This window comes from Aptenodytes forsteri, unplaced genomic scaffold, assembly GCF_000699145.1.
Source record: "Aptenodytes forsteri isolate BGI_AS27 unplaced genomic scaffold, ASM69914v1 Scaffold8, whole genome shotgun sequence".
Taxonomy (NCBI): Eukaryota; Metazoa; Chordata; class Aves; order Sphenisciformes; family Spheniscidae; genus Aptenodytes; species Aptenodytes forsteri.
This window is the reverse complement of record NW_008796218.1, coordinates 11089380-11109325: the sequence shown is the minus strand read 5'-3', so window position 1 is coordinate 11109325 and position 19946 is coordinate 11089380. Positions and strand designations below refer to the sequence as shown.

Genomic DNA, 19946 nt, shown 5'->3' with positions numbered 1-19946 from the left:
ACCTTCACAGCACAGGACTTCAGCTATGGGCCAGATGGTAATTCTTCTCATTCTAATTGTGAGGATGAAGTGGATATGAAAAGGCAGAGTATCTTTCTTTTAAGATTCAAAACACGTGTGCAAAATCTGATGTCTCCACAAGGTGCTAACAGAGGTAATGGTCAAACATGCTTTTGGGAAAAAAACCTACATTTTTCTGTGATCATGATTTCTGATGATTTTTCTAATGATAGCCTAAAAAGAAGTTACTGAAAACATCTTGTCACAAATTTTTCCAAATGTTTGTTAAGTCTATCTGCGTAAGGACAAGTAAGCATTAAGAATATTTTTTCCTTTTTATTTCATCTTGTTACCTGACTTTTTGGACAAGTTAGGAAAACTACTACTTTTCCAACCGTATTCAGAAAAATTAAAATATTTTTACATTGAAATACAGAGATACACTAAAGTATAATTTTGAAAGCAAAATCCTCAAAGCTATTGCAGAGACAAAATTTTCACTTCTTAATGTTTAAAATATAGAAACAGTTTTGCCTTAAGACCAAGCCCTTGAGTCTGCCATCTGTACTGCACTTTATGCAGAGAATTTTAGAGTATTCTTGCAGGGAAGAAGACCTAAGCAAAGGGCAGAGCAAAAATATCATCTGCCTATACTTCCTACAAAGTGACAAAAGACATTGAGAAAGCTTGCCATAAACAAGAGTTTACAAATTTCAACATTTTACTGTACATATACAAGAAAGAAAGAATAATTTATGAACGTCGTACTTTATGATTTATGATGTACTCAAATATTGCAAATCCTTTACAGACTACCAGGCCTACTTAAGTAATCATTAATTTACAAAGCAAGAAACTAATACTTACATAGCTGTGACTCTTAAGGAAATCTGAAGGGTTGCTTGTGCAGACTTTATCCCCTTCCAAGCCAATTACTCTTTTACAGATTTTTGATTTGGGGTCATTTGGGCTTTTCACAATTACAATATCTCCTCTGAGAGGAAAAAACAGAAACAAAAAACAAATAGAAGAACTCTGTACAAACTATTTGGCTTGAATACATGTGTATCAATGTGTATACTCCAAAAATATTCACGTACATTAAAGATACTTCCTTCTGCTGAAAATTCTTGTCTACAATTTTGGTTTCTTCAGTTTTACTTAGGGTGTAATTTTTCACGCAGTTTTTAAAGTACATTTGGAGAGATTCTTTGTTATTTATATAATTTATGAAACATTTAAGACTACCTTTTAATTGCCAATGCTCTGATGAAATGAATGCCATTTTCCTTGATCCTGTTGCTACATGAATATGGAACAGAACAGATTCCACGTTCCTAAATGTTATTGAAGTTCCATTGGAAGAATAACATTTGGTCAAATGTCTAATCTGAGTTTGTAAGACCTTATAATATTACTTTTGCCTCCTGATCATATACATTAGAATGTACAGTGAAACAGTACACAACAAAATGGGCGAGGGCCTTGAGCCTACTGTGGTCTACAACAGTAATAAAATGACATTTGATAAACAGTACTTACACCATTTGGTCACTTTCCTAACAACCTATCTGAGCACAGCAATACCTACAGCTTGGTTGGCAAGTGAGACAAAACTGCTTAGAGAAAAGTTACAGTCACACAATAGAACTGTTTTAGGGAAAAAAATGGGAGTTTTTCCATTTTTTGGACAACGCTGTAAAAGTGACATAGACTATATCCTAAACAAATTCTGACAAGTTGTTCAATGGGCTGTATGTCTTGATTACTTTAACTCCCATCAGACACAATGGGAGGAGATTTATGAAAAATTACAATTTAGAAGCAGAAGACTCTACGAAAAATAAAGGACGGATAGAACGTGGTTATTGACAAGCTCTGGCAAACGGAATGTAAAATCTAGTCTCAACAAAGGAGCATACTTTCGAATGCAATAAAAGTGGCGGCTAAGGTTCTCCGAAAAGACAATATCAGAATTTTGAATGGTTGGTTCCATTGAAGGTCCAGAACACTGCAAATTAAAAATAAATGAGAAAAAATTACTATTTCCAATTACTTTTATCTAAAATACATTAATATTCAAATTATTTGCTAATAAATTAGAAAAGGTGTAATGTAAAGAACAACTAAAAACATGAGATCCTCCAAGGGACATCTGATACAATTAAAAGGTGAGGACAGCCTCCATAGCACCTGTAACTGTGTTACAGCTCCGTATTCACTCAGGATTAGTCCTCAACTAGGTGCTACGAGCCCTTACAGATTTATTTCAGCACCTAATCTGCAGGAAATTATTTGGAGCAGTGCTCTGAGCTCTGCCAGCTTGCCCCTTTCTTCAGCCTCTGTAAAAGAGAAGCATCACCGGAGCTTCAAGAGCAGCTCACAGCCAAAATCCACTACATCTAGCAGCAGTATCTGCTAGGTTTAGAAACCGGGGTGGGTGGGACACACAACAGGACACAGCATAAAACATCCAGAAATCTGCCCAGAGTTGGAAACAAGAGCATTTCTTATGGCATTACTAGTGACTTCAGTCTTTCTGAAAGAACGTACTCTGCAAAATGCTTAATCACAGTTTCCCGTTTGCTTCAGTGACGCCTCAAGCAGTCACTTGGCAAGAAATACAAACGCCTGAAGTAGAAATAACTTTCATAAAGGCTGGACCTGCCTCCAAAAAAATGAGGATTTACTAAACACACTTTGAAAAAGCTTGAAAAAAAAAATAATGAAGAAACCTGAAATATTAGCATTATTACATATAACAACTTCAGTATTATAGTTTTATTTTCTTTTAAATGTCATGAAAATGAAAAGTTACCACAACAATTCCTCCAAGGTACTCAAAGGCACAATGCGCTATGCAGCCATATTGCACAGTATACCCAAGAAATCGAAAGGTTTTTCCTAGGACATTGCGAAGCATGGTACAACGTTACGTCGTTCAGCTGGTTCTAGTCTATAGTAAAACAGAAGAATATCATTCATTTGATAACAAACCACCTAACATTTACAAAACTATCTTTTGTATCTAACAACTGATGGACAGTATTTTTAAAAAAAGAACAGTGAATAAAAACAACAAGTAATCAGATATATCTGAGGAGATGAATATAGTTTAAACTGAAATGCCATCAAGAAGTCTTTAGTTTACTACACAGACACCTCCATGTGTACAATCAATTGACCCCCCTCACCAGCGTATTAGTAAGATTCAGTTGAGTAGGAGCTGAAACAAAAAAAAAAACACCAACAAAACAACCTTTGGCAAACTAGAGTAATTAATGGGAGAGAATTGTGTCAGTGCTCTCCGCTGACTCAGCTGGGCTTCTTTTACCCAAGACTGCAGACAGGCTAACCTGCCACATGTCTAAATATCTGCAACAGTTAGGAGGACACCCTCCCCTCCACTAGGCTGAATGGAATCTGGAAAGCTGTAATCATACCTTTAATGCAGGCTTTGACTTCCTGACTGGACCACATACTGTAACTCAGATGCAGTTATTTATTAAGTAACACTTGACAGTTGTTTTAATCATGTGACGACAGTGCAACTTAAATCACTGTTTTTCTTCAAGCACTAGTATTTAAAACTGAACACTCAACAGCAAAACAGAGAAACATCAAACCATCTGAAGTGATCTGAAGATATTTCACAACTGAAATTACATTCACAGAAAACTGGAGTAATCAAGTAGTCAACCGAAACTTTAAAAGCAACCTGACAATCAAATGAAAATAGGCTTGAAGAACTAGACAAAATTAAGGATAATGGAGTCCTGAATGGCTTGCCTAAATATGACTAGAAAAAGAATAGAGCTGTTGATAGGAATTCTGGAGGTTTTGCAAAGCTTTCCTTTGACTAGATTTCCATTACCAAAACAGTTGCCTATAAAAATAAGGCATTAGGTCTTTCTGCTCTCAGTTACAGTACAGCAGCATAAGTTCTGTAGCATATGAAAGGATTCTGTAAATATCTTCTGATCCCCTCCCCCAAATATTTGTCAAACTGATGACTAATTGTAATTATTGCAATGTTAATCTAACTAATATGCTTCCTTACACCAATTTTTAAGAGTTTTTTTAATATCTATATTTCTATGTAAAGAAGTGGAAAACATACTGAAGTAACTGAAGCAAGTCTTACATTCTGCAAGAAACCTGTCCCCCTTAAACTGAGTATCAGCTTTATCATGAATTAAAACCACAGCAAGATTTCCCTCATTTACTAAGATGGGTCAATATAGCCTGAAGTAATGACCTCCCCTTCTATATTTCATGACATTTTGCTATTTAAACGCAGGCATTTAAAAGTGCACAGCTTTACTTGCACAACTCTCTCTAGAAGTTAATGGGAATTTTGCCTGAATACAGTCAAGTGGCTTTTGTTCTTTGAATTTAGTATTTATTTATAAAGAAAAAAAAGACAACCATTCTTGGGGGAAAATGTTCTCTGCCAAGCTCATTTCCTTGTTCCAAAAAAAGATGTACTTGCCTTTTTTTTTTAAAACAAAAAATCTCCAGAATAAAGCCACTTAAACCAATCTGTGATTCACCATCCTTAATATTAGCTAACGAGTTTCACAGTAATGAACCAAAATACAACAGAAAGCAGAAAAGTCTTGAATTGTTTCATTAGCACGTGCAGCACCCAGCACACTGCAGGACAGCCTGTAGAAACTGAAACAGCTTCGCTGTAAGAGAAATGCACTTTCAGCAGAATTTATTCTGGAGAGCCAGAAAAGTGGTTTGCTCTTCTCAACCCAGTACACTATGAAAAGCATGGACCAACTCCTTGCTCTCAGGGCCAGAAACACTGTGAGCCCAGAAGTGTGTTACAGGTGATACAAGGAAGACAGAGTGACAGCAGATCAATTAGAGCTGCACAACTAGTGTGAATTAATGACCACAACTATCTTCTGAGAGAAGTACATCATCAATACTTCTTAAGAGCACCTGCTAGAAAGGCAGCCTCACGTTGCTTCTCAGACAGAAAAATACTGCACAGCCATCCTGTATTTCAGATCCATGCTATTCAGAAGTGTTATATTAATAGATTAAGACAGTATAGAATTCAGGCACCTGTGGATATTACAGGTAAAAAGGAATTGTATAAACAGTGCATTACATTGACCAAAGTAGGTAGATATTGTTGATTGCTCCAAATGGAATGGTAACGACAGACTCATTAAGAGAAAAGGTAAACTTCTCATGTCAACAGCTATCAGGCTATAACTAAAATAATTTTTTATTATGAAACTACAAACAACTGCTATATGTCTCTGAAAATAAGTTTCAAACCAATTGCAACTGATTTTCTGTTGGACTCTGGATGACACGTACTTACCAATAGTTACACTGAACACATTCATTTCTCATTGATGTCTGAGTAACTCTGAATTAGGAGGGATAGGTTTGTAAATTATTCAAGGAAACACAGGGTTCAGAGTGAGCCTTACCTACTGCTAGAGCTGTCATGGTATAAAACTAACCACGAGGATAGAACATGAGTGAAGAGGTCTCAAATTTTGTTCCCAGTCCTCTTAAAATAAACTCTTAGCCCCCAAGACATGGATTTCACCAGTCCCAGTTTATAAACGTGGCACAATGGATTTTTTTTAAATGCTCAGGCTTATTAGATGTTCATGATAATGATGAAAAAATTCTTAGCTCTTATATAAGGCTTTATTACTACTCAAGAAAGTTAATTTCAAATTAAGGCATACATAGCACCTAGATTGTACACAGTTTGAACCTAACAAGATAACTTCGGAGGACTGGGGGTTTTGCTTTTAAACATTAAGGTTCATCTTTAGACATCTAATGTTCATTCCATAGAATAACTACAATCCTGGAAGTTTCCATGTCATTTTAAGTAACAACTTCTAGTTAATAAGTGAATGGTTGTAGTAAGAGTAAGCTCAGTCAAAAAAAAAACCCAAACAAACCAACTCTAGTTTATTAAAACAATCCCACAGAACATTTATCTTACAATTGCTCTAGCATCAGTAAAATACAATTGTTTTCTCAGACAACTATTTATCGGTACATTTTTAAACAATGCCATATTGTCAATCACAAGAAGGTAAATAGCAGAATGTTTTCCTACATCACACAATTAATTGTAATACAAAGTGCTGTGAGCAGGCAACTCCACCAGATACAGCATAAGACCATTAAGCACAGTAAAACAAATTATTTAAGTCACAGGCTGCTTGAAAACTTAATGGATCTGTTGTATAAACATCCTTATCGCAGAATTAATGGCATAAAACCTGTTGTAATTACTTCCAGGTATTACCTACTATCATATAGTAGGTAGCTGAAAATTTTATACTGAAATAGACATTGTTTTTATACCGAACATAGTCATTGATTAAAAAAGATTACACATCCATATTTATCACGTAGAATACAATTTGGTTATTTTAAAAGAACTGTATCGTTTATTCCCTGCAGCAAGTAAAATGCAAAATGTAATTACTATTATCTTCTGTTCCCTTTTCTTTACATAGCCTATGCCTTCATAATTTGATTTTTTTTTTTGTTTGTTTACAAAATTAATCACAGCTAGCAGGGTGGAAATCACTTTGAGCCTCATGAATGACATCCAAGAGATGGGAAAGGATTAGTTCTCAGTTGCTGCCAGTTATAGCACCAGGTGGCTTTTTCTGCAGTGAAGGTGTTACCGATAATCCCATTACATTGGTACTAAATCTTGCAGACATCAAAATTATCACCAAGGTTCCTTTTCATCCCATCCTTTCCAAATGACTGGAAGTCGCTTCACCTGAAAGAAGTCAAATCCACATGCAGCTGCTGTTTTAGCAGCCAGCGGACTCCCCGAGAATGCCAATCGTGATCCAATTTCGCTGTGCTGGTGGCCCCCTATTCCCTGTCCAATAATACATCTGTTAAAAAATCCTACAGCTACAAATCAAGTTTAATCCTACCAGGGACCTCATGTTGGTCTTGTCTTCCAAAAAGGCAGCAGGTTTTGCCGTCTATCTCTGCTCGTGTCTGGGGAATACTCTTTAAATCCCAGCCCTACTTAGAAGAATAAGCTAAGGATCACAAAACATGACCTCAAAAACCCTGATATGACTATATTCTGACCCAGAGGCATTCATTCTAGGTGAAGATTAGAACTTTGCATAATAAGATTACACAGCAAGTGAATGATATCAAGGGACTATCCATATGCAGCCGCCTGGTTTTCTATAGACAGCCTGTGCTCTGCAATATGCAGTGCAGACGAAACAGAGCTTGGTCTTTCTAGCTGAAATAAAATAGATTCACATAAATTAGTTAGCCATTTCCAGATTCCTAAATCCCCTATTACATCTTTTATTGACAGCTCCTGTGAGGATAGCACAAATGGTATTCTCTTTGTATTCTTTGCTTCTTTAACAATCACACTGAGGGAAATGTACATAGGTTGTCTAGAAATTAACATCTTGTTTGCTGTAATCTTGGATTACAATTAACTGTGTACATAATAAAATCAGGAAATCAATGAGCAGATTTATCATTTCCAGATAACCAATGGCATTGTGTAAGACAGTTTAACATATGGTGCCAAAAATTTAAATACAGGAAAATCAAAGTTGCAGCCAATGAAAGTGTGGCTAAACAAATTATTGGACTTGATATCAAATAGATTTTTCACTGTAATAAATTTCCAGTCACATTTGCTTTATATAATGCTTCCTAATTCTGAATTTTCACTGAATATTTAGTGATAGTTTATCAGTTTTTCCTTAGCTAACAGAAACTCCTCTCCTAACATTCTCCGCTTCTAACCAGACACCTTTCTTCACAGAAGGTAATCCCATAACTTGAACCATCTCTTTCCCAAAGAGTTACTCAGAGTATTACTTTAAAAAAAATCCAAAAACCCAAAACAAAAACACCCCTGCACACTGACTAGGCTATTTAAATATTTATGTTTGAACTGTTATTTATATTAAACTATTATTTTAAAATTTCTGCATGAAATTAATGTTACATGTGCTAGAATAATGAAAGCTGTGTATCATGTTTATTGGGAAAGATTCTTCCCATATCAGATACATAACTTAATAAATATAAAATGTTTAAAATATTCTAATTATAATCTGAGGATTCCAAATATCTAAAGCAAAACAAGGAACAATTTTCAAAAGGTCTTTCCAAGCAGGGAGGCAGGCAGAACTTGATTTTTATTTCTAGCTCTTGGTTTTCTCTAGAAAAAACACTGGATTCGGTCTGGCAAATCTGAAAAAGCTTTATGATATTCTGGAAGAGAAGATTATTTTTCCCCATTATCTCTACTAGGCACTGACAGTTTGTCTCCAACAAGTGCTCCTTCATCTACTTATCTCAAGCTGACAAGGAGCTCAATCCTGTAAACATAAATTCACATAATGCAATCCTCTGGTGTTAAACAACTAGAGACTACCTACATAAGAATGAGCAATTTTTCAAAACAGATTTCAAGTAGTTCTCACTGGTTCTGTTTACCTTTGGGAAGCAACTCCTAACCATCCCACAACCCCGTACAAAACGCTGTATTAATGGTGAGATGCATTCCAGGGCTTCTATCTTCCTCTGCAGCAATATACACCCATCTTTGCTGAACAGCGAAATCCAAATAGCTGAGCATAGCTGAGCAAAGGCATGGTTGTACATGGCAAAGGCATGGTTGTACATGGCAAGTCTGAGCCTCTGAGGGATGCTGAAATATTCACTTAACAGTTTCCTGTAACAATGTCAAAGTTAGGACAAACGCCAAAGGTCTGACAGACAGCACAGCCACTTCCCTGGTGACTGAGAAAAATACACCATGTCTATGTGACAAGGGTCAAATAACTATATTCTGAGCTATATGCGTTTATCTTAAATTTGAAAAAATTCACTTGAGACATAGACATGTAAACATTTGAAATTAATTTTAATTAACTAAGACAAAGAGTTACAAGTCCAATTTTCACATTAGGCACTTAAAATCTACGACTCTACAGAAACTAAAGTTGTCCACGGCTCACATGTCCCCTGCACCTCCCAGTGCTGACGCACCTTCTAGAAGTATGCAGGTATTTTTGGAAATACTACTCAAAGCAGTGAACAGAAGAGGGGCAAATAATTCCCCTGTGCACTGACAAGTAAAAAGGCTGTTTACTTAAAATATTTGTCATTACGAAGAGGATTGCTTGCTGGTAAAAAAAACAAAACCAACAAAAACACCACAAACAAAAAACCCTCCCCATAAAACAAAGCAACCTATTTATGTACACCATCAGCAGGACCGTTTAGAAAGAAATACAAGTGTCTTAATTTTATCCCCAGTGTTAGTCTCGGATTAGAATGCCATCATTGAAGAGTACTCCATAGTGGTTTATGAACACAGAAATCACAGAGTATGAGATCTTAACACCAGTAGTAAATCAAAGCTATTATTAAACATCTAAAAAATACAAAAGCAAAAAACAAGACCAGTTTTAGCACTGTCAGAAAATATAACAACAACAAAGAATCCTTCTGTATATTCTTCACCAGTACTTCCCAGTTACAAGCATCATCTTCTAAGGAAATATCTTATGCATACTCTGCATTAAAAAAAAAGTGTTAAAAAACAGGAGAATGGAAACAGACAAAAGTGAGCTCAGTATTTACATTTTCAAGTTACCTGAACAGAAGAAAAATGCAAATCAAGTGCCTGTCACTGCTATTATTCTACAAAAATTTTGACGGCTTTCTCAAAATCTTTTTTAGTTATGAAGTTCTAAATACACACATGTACATAGATTCAACTACTTATTTTTTCATAGCATGAATTGTATTTCATGTGAGTTTATGCAGTAAAAAAACCTGTAATCAGTACTTTTTCTCATTGCTCAATAAAATTTTATCAGTTATTTCTGAGCTGTTTTATGTATAAAACACAAGTTCTGTAAGTTCTTCTCCACTTACAGATACAAGTATTAAAAAAAAGTTCCAAACATCAATAGATGAGTGCAATGATATTCAGTCTAAGTTAATCCCCAGACATCCAAATCCATGAATAAAAATTCATCAGTTTTAAATACACTGAGCCTATTAAGCAAGAACAAAAGCATATGCACAAAAGAGCTTTTAATATATTTCAAAGCCCACAAGAGCCATGGTCTCATTAAAATTATAAATTACACAAACATGGAATAAAGATTCAAACTGCAGTGCAGCTAAGCAGATTACAGAAAACCCCGCGTTCCATATGATAACACACCATGGCCCTCCCAGATGGGGGCTTGGAACAAAAAGGCCATCACTGCAGCTAGGGAAAACCTCCTTGTGATCTCTGGTTTCTGTTCAGCAGATGACAGCCAAATAATATGTTGATTATTCTGTTTGTGCTGCTAAGCTTGTAAGATGGAATAAAAGCGATATGATCTATTGTGAACTCAATGCTAATGTGTTGCTCCACTCATAAATAATATACTGAATTTATTCTGAAACTATCTTTTTATCTGAGTTCCAGGTTTCAAATGCATGAACTAAAATAAAAAGCCAGTATAAACTATTATTTAATTTGATGGTTTAAAGTAAAAGATACAGCTGACACAGTAATAAGTGAGAAAACTGACTACTTAGTGAATCAAGTAAGTAGAGGTGCCTTTCTCAAAATTAGCAAATGATTATATGCTGAGGTGCAGAGTACCTGCAAGATGCTGAGCACACTCCAGCCCCACAAACTGCATTGTCACTAATACCAAACAGATCACCAAAAAGGGCCTATACAGCTTATTTTACCACAGGTAACCACCCCAAATCCAAATTTCAAATGAGGACACAAGTACTTGTAAAACAGAAAAATAGTTATCACTAATATCACATGTCCCTGACTGAACCGCTTTCTTAAAAACTGTTTAAGTTTTTAATAAGTGATCAGGTTTTATTTCATCTAAGTTTACTAATTTGACTTGCCCTTTCTTTCATAATACACTGCCTTTTTAAAAGGAAGAACAGTGACTGGTCATACAGCTCCTTTCACAAATATTGTGTACGTGCTGAGAAGACTGATGATCTTCCTACAATTTAATGTTTGTGAATTTTAGGTCTTTCATGCCAGAAATGTTAAAAATTCTAGGAAAAAAAAAAAATCAAGACCAAACACTGCTTCACACTTTTTGGACCAATGGAAGCACAGTTGATAGAGAACTGGTGGAAACATGCAGCTCCAAGAGTGTGCAACAGCTTTCTCAGAAACATAAAAATGTATTTAAAGGAAGCTCAATTACCTTTCTTCCTTTGCTAGGGACACAGAGACAGCTCTAATTCACAGAAATAATGAAAATATGGAAACTGAAAAGATACTAGAATCAAGTACATGTTAAGTCTTAGGACTAAAAATTCAGATAAATTACTTCCTGCAGAATGAGTCCCCCACTGCAATGAAATAACGCATACACTTATTTTCATACAAAAACAAGATGGGACCTTGAAACAATTAGTGAAGCTTACATTTACACTAGCAACCGCAACCTTAAGTCTGTCCCATTTACAATACAGTGTTGAAGTTACTCTGCAGTTACCAGTTACAGTATTGTTATTTCTATGACCTTGCTATTTCAGTTTCCCTCAATCTGTTTTAGTTTCTACAACTTTATATATTAATTTTTTTTTTCATTTTACATACATTATCTCATGCAAAATAGTACCTGGGGGAAAAAAATGGGAGCAGCCATGCAACTCAAGCACCTTCTTATGACACATTTGTATTTCTATAACCAAAACTGTTTTCATATTCTTATGGAAGTCATATAATAAAAAGGTTTCAACAATAAAACAAACTTTTCCAGCTACTGTCACAGCACTAACATCTAAGCTAGCAAAAGCTAACTCAAGTCAATGCAAACTTCAATGCATTACTGAGTAGACAGTAACTTGTCTTGAGTAGATAGTAACTTGAGAATCACAAAGGTGATTCTCAAACTCTGAAGCAGAAGGGAGCTAGCTTGCTTAGGCAGCCCTACTCCTAGATACATGCTCCTGAAATGGGATTTCAGCAAATACAGCGGTTTTGGCATGGAACTGGCAGGCTCAGTATAGGAGGTGGAAGAAGCTAAATCCATTGAGATAAAGAATAATGAAAGTTTGCTAAAATACAGCTTGGCTACAAAAAAGCCAGATATTCAGTGTTTTCTGCTTTTTTTTTCAACACAATATTATTCCAAATGTGGAACAATGTAAGTTTTCTTAAATAGCCAGTAGTGGATCTGGCTTTTCATATTTAAAGTAAGTTTTACTAGATTGCTTGCTTGTGTTTTACCTAACTTTATAATTCACACTGAAAAATCTAAATTTTAATTCTTGCCTACTTAAAGTCCAAAATGCCTCTTTTCTTCATCTACTTCTCAATGACCTAATTAGTTTACCATTCTAAACAAGTTCTTACAACAGTCACATCTTTTGAAAAGCAAGCAAGACTTCTGTCTCTGTGCTCAGAAAAGGTATAGTAACACAGCTCTACAGAATTATTTACAGCAGCACATCTTGGTTCATCCCCCACTCCATGGATGGTCATAGTGCTGTGAAACTAGATGGAAGTCCATCAAATACATCTGAATGTTCCTATGACTCTGCAGTACCTTGTCCTCAGCAAAACCTGAGGGTTGTACACTTTTGTGAAGCCACTGATGAACATCACTACTTGGGAAAGCCAGAAGTAGCGTCATCCTGAGCCGGGTCAGTAACTGTATCACTGTTCACAGTGCTATATAAATTACTACATCTAGCTCCTTCTAACACACCTATATGCATTTCAGCTCAACCACTGCTCTTTTGCATGTCTTTATCAGACGTGCAAAGATTGAGTAGTTCATACATCTAAGACAGAATGGGCAATAAGGGGGGGAAAACTGCTTGTTAGAGGATACTACACTATCTGAAGTTACTTCCACACTGGCAGTGGCTGAATAACCAAGCTAGCATTAACCTACCTGTCTGGAGCATCTACGGAAGTCACAATGATCAGAATACATCGTTGGCCAGTACACTGGAAAGGTGAGGTTGCAAGTTTGTGGGACTCACCAAGAAGTCACATCCTTACATGTAAGCACATTGGCAAAGATTCCCAGCTTTGCTATCATTGAGGTTTTCAGATCTGTTTTCAATTAACTGCCAGTTCATCATTCTACCCCAGAGCAGCAACTTTCTGAATCTCACCTAGCATGCCTGTCATTACTTCAACTGATGCCAGAGCCAGTTGTTGAAAGCTAATCCAAAAAAGTGTGTCAGCAATACAGATTCTACACTTCAGCACAGTAGTCAGAAGTTACCTGTAAGCATAAGAACAGTTAACAACATTTCCTTTATATAAGAGGGGAGGTCAGACAGGTGGGGCTGTGCGACTAGAAAACTTACGACCCAGATTTTGTTTATTTTTAAATTCAGAAACTACTGCAGAAGTACTTCTTGTTGAAACATTACTGTTTGGTTTTGGCTAACAGCAGAAGAGAGGGAAAATTCTTTTTAAAAATATTTCAGCAAGCAGAGATAAGCTACAATTTTAAAATAATTCTGAAGGTGATCGGTTAAGTCTTTTCTGGCCATGGGCAGGCCTCAAGTGCTTTGCCAAAGCATTTCGCAGGTTTCAGGTCTCACAATATTGCAGAGATGATGGACAAAACAGCTAAATCCAAGAAGAGAGTGCCTTCTATAAAATCCCACAATGTAGGTGAGGAGCAAACATTGCCTGTATTCCAGCACCTGCTGATACTGTAGATTTGTAATGGAAATAACATTTGGAATTGGTTATTTGGAATAATGCCTTTGAAGACTAAAAGCACTAACAGCTTAGCAGAAAACATAACACTTTTTTAAAATCCAAAATGTGCCAATTCTTAACCTTTGTAATACCAGCATATCAGGAAAAAAATGCTATAGCAACTATAAATTACTTTCAATGATATGTATTTTTACAGATATGCAGTGAATCTTAGGCTCTAAAAGCACATGTAATATAAGCTATTTTGGACTCTTGCATAAACTGCACTAATATAAGTTACATTAAAAAAAGTCACAGCTAACTCTTACATAAACTGCACTAATATAAGTTACATTAAAAAAAGTCACAGCTATTAAACCTTTCCTTTCCATAAATCGTAATTACCTACATTATTTACCTGGCTTTAGAAGTGACTATTTAATGAAATATGTGCAATCAGATACAATCAGAAGACAAAAATGAAGACTCAATATCAAAGCATTTAAATCATGTTTTTCCAGTTGAAACACAGTTTACTCTTCACCTCTTCCACTGCCAAACTGTTTTATTCTTTGAGGGCAGCCATTTGTATTCAATATGAAAGAGATTTCTGGATGTTAAGCATCTGAAAAGGCTAGAATCAATCTACCTTAATTTCTAGTTTTTAATCCTGAAGTAAACATTATACAGACATGGAACCCAGTATGGAAAATATTACAGAATATCAGAAGCCATAATACAAATAATACTCCTTTTCTAGTTGTTGTGGGTTCCCCCCCCCCCCTTGCTTTTAGTCCTAGCCTACAAGTATTTTTAAATTAATGTTTGTTTTTTTTTTAAAAAAAGAATTCTTTTATGATAAACAAAAGGAAAATAATCTCTATGAAATACACCACTAATCTGTATGACGCTTATTAAGACAGTACATTCAACTTACAACTCATTTTCAATATTACTGTTCTGCAAGTTTCAGTAATACTATACATTTTTATAATCTGAAATTAGAGAAAACATTTAAATAACTTTTTAATGAGTTAGTAAACCATTGTCTTCAGCACATACCACTGTAGCTCATGTCTCAATTTATTTGCTTCTATTTTAAAAGAGGTGTTCAAATTTGACACAGGTTCAAATTTTTATTGCTGTCATTCAGTATACCCACAGGGATGCATTTAGGTAACATCCAGAGGCTTTCTGAAGAAAATCATATCGTGTTCTATATAATATCATACAACTGGTATGTCTTAAACCCTCCCACTAATCCTCGCGTTTTCCATGGACTGACTGGATAAGTAGTCTTTAAGCTTTTTCATACTGAAAAAAACCCAGGTCTTTCGGTGTCAGAACTTCCAGGATTAAACATTCTTTCCAGTTGTTGGCTCATGGCCTGAAGATCCTGCACTTTCAAACTTAGCCCATTCTAGCTAGTTCAAAGATCAGGAAAATGAAGCCATCTTCTTTGCAGCCATAATCCATGACCCGCTGTTAGATACTTAAGAACATCTCAAAAGCAAACTACCTTGTTTCAGCTCCCAGCGGGAGCTCAGCAGGGCACTGGATCACATGACTGCGAGCCCTACTAGTCAGGTGACTCAATAGCTAATCTGATTTGGTGACTATAAAACTTTAATCAGTACAGTCTAATACCATCACATTCCAGAACTGATGAGGGAAGCAGCTTGGCGATGTAACAGCAAACACTAATAAGATTATGAATTAGAACTGCCACTAGGATGCAGTTTTCTAGTTCTCTATCCCATACATAAACCCAACAGAAAAATATTACTGAAAACTGATCAGGCAGACATACAGTTTTGAAAGAAAATGCACTCCTGTGTTTTATTCCAAAATGGACAGCATTTTGCTCATTGCCACGGAAGGACAAGAGCAAACACTGAATCTTATAAGGCACAATTAAAACATAGCAAAAACAGTAATTTGAAGTCAAGGAAAATAAAATATGTACATAAGTAACAGTCTTGTTGAGAAACACTGCTCAAATACAACCTCAGCTTGCATTAACTGAAGGTCCAAAGAGTTTACATCTGCAACCCATGTAGGTTGCATGCAGTAAACAAAGAAAAGAGGCAATGACAGCCACAACAGGTGTGTTTCCTCTTATCAAGCACAAAGTATCTAAAGCACACTTTAAGAAGTGCTGCTATTTGGGGACACTAGGATATTCACCAAATCCGTAGGCTACGGCTTTTGAAGCGAAATGACAAACATACTTGAAGATCAAATTCCAAGCATACCTTTTCCCAAATGTTTTGATTGCTCTCTCGCTCACCCATTGTATTCCCTCCATTTTTTCCTTAGGGAATTCTCACCCAAAATCCTCTTAATCCATCTTAGAATCTGCATTTGGCATAGGCAAGTAGTTGAATTGCATCAGCAAGTTTACAAGGAATGGAAAGAAAAGAGAGTTTGACTTCTTCATACTAGAGTTAGGATTTGCAGTTAAAATTGACATAAACATTTGATCTGGGCTACATGATAATATGCAAGCAGCAAGAAAGGTTGGTTATTCTACGGTTTAAGACATCCCGATCTAGACACAAAGGTTTAAACTTCTCCATTTTACAATGAGCTGAGTATGACCATAGTCAGTTGCCATAGCCCAGCTGACAAGAAATAACTTGTTAAGACATTTCCTGATCATTTGCAAATGTCTCCATGTTCTTTAGTTTCTCTGCATTTCAATTCCATCCCTAGAGCAAGAACAGCAGGACTTATCTACCTACTAATGTGTATTTGAGGATGAGGGTTTTTTATATAGGAGCACCTAGAATCACAATTCTTATGGTCTTGCTTTCTGTCAGACAGCCCCTAGTGGGATCTTTTACAATGGCTGGAAATTCATCTTTTGGAAAGTGGACATGTGAACATAAGCAAACCTTTAGTATCATTCAAAGAGAGTGAAAAAGCTATTATTATTCCTGGAAATGAAACACCATTGACTTAAAAATAAAGAAAACTCCATAAAATTAGTTTCTTCTCTATTTGTCTGAAATGAAACGCAGGTAAAGTCAGATGTTGTAAGTGGTGTTTTCATAAGCACATACTCACTTGTAAAGCTTTATTGTAATTAATGAATTTTTTTAAAAATTAAATCTTTTAAAAATAGCTTATTTCTACCTGCTTTCTAAATCAGTAGGACTTTAACCGTACCTATCATCTTAATGTGACAGAGGAAAAATGAACATCAAACAGAACTACTGCAATACTTTTTAACATTCAGTTCTTATACTGAGAAACTATTTCTACTTCTCCATATTTTTTGTAATATCTGAAACAGTCTCTTTTGTTATAAGTTACAATGTAAGAGATAGTTTCTCTATATTTCAAAGGATGTCAACTCAAAAATTTATCACAAAAATATCACTTTATTTAAAAATACATAAAATTCTGAAATAGCTGTGAGGTTCACAGGGTGAGGTGAATTAACAGTTCACAGTCAGCAAGAGGTGGAAGGTTCAATTGCCCCCTCCCCACTGTGTGTATATGCCCTTTTCCTTATTGCATCAACTCAGCAATATATCACAAAATTAAGCTATTAAGAAAGTGGATAGATAGTTCCAAGTCAGATTAGCAAGCTGAATCAGCTCGAGAAAGGATCTGACAAACACCAGGGTTTGTTAGGCTGAATCACTGCAAGCAGAGGAGGAGAAGGAAACAACACTTCCTCTTTTAGCAATGCTGACCTATTAGATCAGCTCAGGAGACACTGAGATTTCCAGTAAATTTGCACTTTATGTAAGAAATTCTAAAAGTGGTAGGACCACAGCACAAGTATTCCCAATTGCAAAATGCTTTCAGAATCTGGGCTCCAAAGTGAAAGAGAAAAAAAAAGAATTATTTAGCCTCTAGTTTTAATTTCCCTGTAGGAAAATAAGATAAGAAAAAGGAAAAAAAGTATAAAAGCTACCTGTCAGAGAAGTACCAATGAGAAATGGACAAACAAGAGAGAGGCCTCAGCCCTGGATGTGTATTTACACCTATTCTGTAAAGTTAATGCAACCTATATTAGTACATTTTACTTAAACAAGCAAAAAAATACTTTGTCTCACTGAAGTAACAAAAGGAAGTTTACTGGACGTGGGTGCGCGGCCGAGAAAACACTGAGACAAAGTACACATAGGATATCGTTCGATTCTTTTTCTGATAAGCAAGTGGTGACTTAGCAATGATATCCTCTTTGGATTACAAGCGTTCAATAAAAAAAATTCTCTACAGATATACTGCAATTTTTAATAGCATTACACATCTGCAAGCACTCATACCTGAAATATTTAAGTATCTGGACTCCAGAATGACAATGCAGTAAGAAATGGAAGAGCTGATGTGATGTTTTAAAAGTGGAGAACTCTGTAAGTTTCAGCCTCCTCAATTATACAGAATTTACACCAGAGAATCCCACTGACAAGAATGGATTCTTGAACTCTTTTAAAAAAGAATTGTGAATTATGCTTTATGCCTTTATTTTGTTAAAGTCTTTCCTTTTCCAGATATTCACAAGTCATTACTCAGACCCTACAGAAATGACAGTTAATAGCTATATTTATTTCTTGCCATGTTTTTAAATGTATCCTTTGATTTTTTCCCCCTCTAGAGACAAATACTTCTAACATCCACTGGACAATAATCTACATTTGAAATTAAAAATTATTTAATATTTCACAGTTTGGCATTAAGACAACCTCTTGATACTCATGATAAAGATCTTAAACCGTCCACTCCTTAACATGTAAAGAAGTTTGGTCAGCAGCAAAATGAATGCAATTTCACCGGCTAGGAAGACGTAATACTGAAACTTCATGCTCCTGAGCTTGAATATGGTATGAAGGAAAAACTTTGAGGTTCAGGATTGTTAACACATTGTTGCTCTTTCTTGCTGTTCATATTTAATATGAATATTATTTTTTCCTCAATTGAAAAAGAGGAAATTAAAAATCAATTAATAACAACCACAGGTGTTCAAAAACTATGGTTTATAGCAATAACAAAAATCATTTATTGAAATTAGAAATAGAGTGGGGAATTATGACATTAGAGCATCATTAGTACATCCTGCTATGTGCAAATGTCTTCAAGTAGCTTTTGATGCATCTGAAACACCAACAGATTAAAAACAAATACACAAATACTTGTCACAGTGGCTCTTCTATATGCTCATAGGGATTTCTCTTAAATTCAGAGTACTATAACAGAAAGTGTTGATTTGCAAAGCAAGCATACTAAAATTTTTCTGTTAAGATAAAAAGCATTTTAATGTCTTTGTATAAAAGAAGAACAGAAGAGAAAATATCAAATTCCAATATTTCACCAATTTTTTACATACACTCAGTTTAGGGCAGTTGTTTGTTGCCGTGTACAAGGGCACAGGCTACTGTCCATAAATTGCTAATAAAAAGTAAAGGACATGCTAATCTTCCAAAATACACAAAATAACTTTCTATGGTATTAGTAACAGATTCAACAATAAATGCTAATGAAGCACAGAAGTTACATTTCTCACATCAAGCAACTTTTTCTGCTATAGCTTTTGGCTTATAGCATGGTCCAGAGCCATCGTATTGATGCAAGACCTTGCTTCCAAGTGAGAGGTCTTAAATCACACATTTATTACAGATCCGCGGTTATTTACAAATAAGAGAGCGACTCCAAGCATACTTACATATTATGTTACATACAGTTACTTAAACGCCGTTAGATAAAAAGAACGTTTTACAAATACTTTTTCCTTCCTATTCACGTCCAGGCTCGCGCACGAGAAAAGCTTTTTTCGAAGGTGACGCCGACGGTGCGGCACAGAGACTGGCGAGATAACCCAGGGGTGCACACGACTCACTGTACTTCAAGCCTTACTGACACCTCGGGCATCCCAACCGCCCCAGAGAGAAGAAAGCGGGGTTTTCCCCCCCGCAGCACGGCCGGCGAGGCCGAGTCACCGGCACCGCACTGGCACCGCAAAAGCGGGGTTTTCCCCCCCGCAGCACGGCCGGCGAGGCCGAGTCACCGGCACCGCACTGGCACCGCACAACCCACGCCTCCTCACGCCGGCCCCGCGCCCGGGCAGGAGGAGACCCGGCCACCCCCTCCCGCTCCCAGCCTCCCCCCTCAGCCCCGGACCTCGGCCGGAACTCCGGGACCCCCGCCGAAGCGACACCCCGCGCCCTCCGGCCCGGCCCGGCCCGGCCCCGCCACCCTCACCCGGCTGCCT

The 19946-nt window shown here is 36.4% G+C and overlaps 1 protein-coding gene across 3 annotated transcripts in view; it reads right to left on the bottom strand.

Annotated features, from left to right (window-relative positions):
- The window catches only part of IMMP1L (inner mitochondrial membrane peptidase subunit 1), a 38771-nt gene that overhangs the window by 17515 nt on the left and 1310 nt on the right, over window positions 1–19946 (bottom strand). For 2 of the 3 annotated variants that reach the window (XM_009288855.1, XM_009288858.2), the window contains exons 2-4: window positions 2819–2956; window positions 1923–2011; window positions 868–994 (exon numbers count right to left, since the gene is read on the bottom strand). In XM_009288855.1, coding sequence (XP_009287130.1) covers window positions 868–994; window positions 1923–2011; window positions 2819–2923 — 321 coding nt within the window. In that variant the 5' untranslated portion in view covers window positions 2924–2956. Of the gene's footprint in view, window positions 1–867; window positions 995–1100; window positions 1582–1922; window positions 2012–2818; window positions 2957–19946 lie in introns of those variants that run through there. The other variant, XM_009288856.2, reaches the window with a different exon arrangement.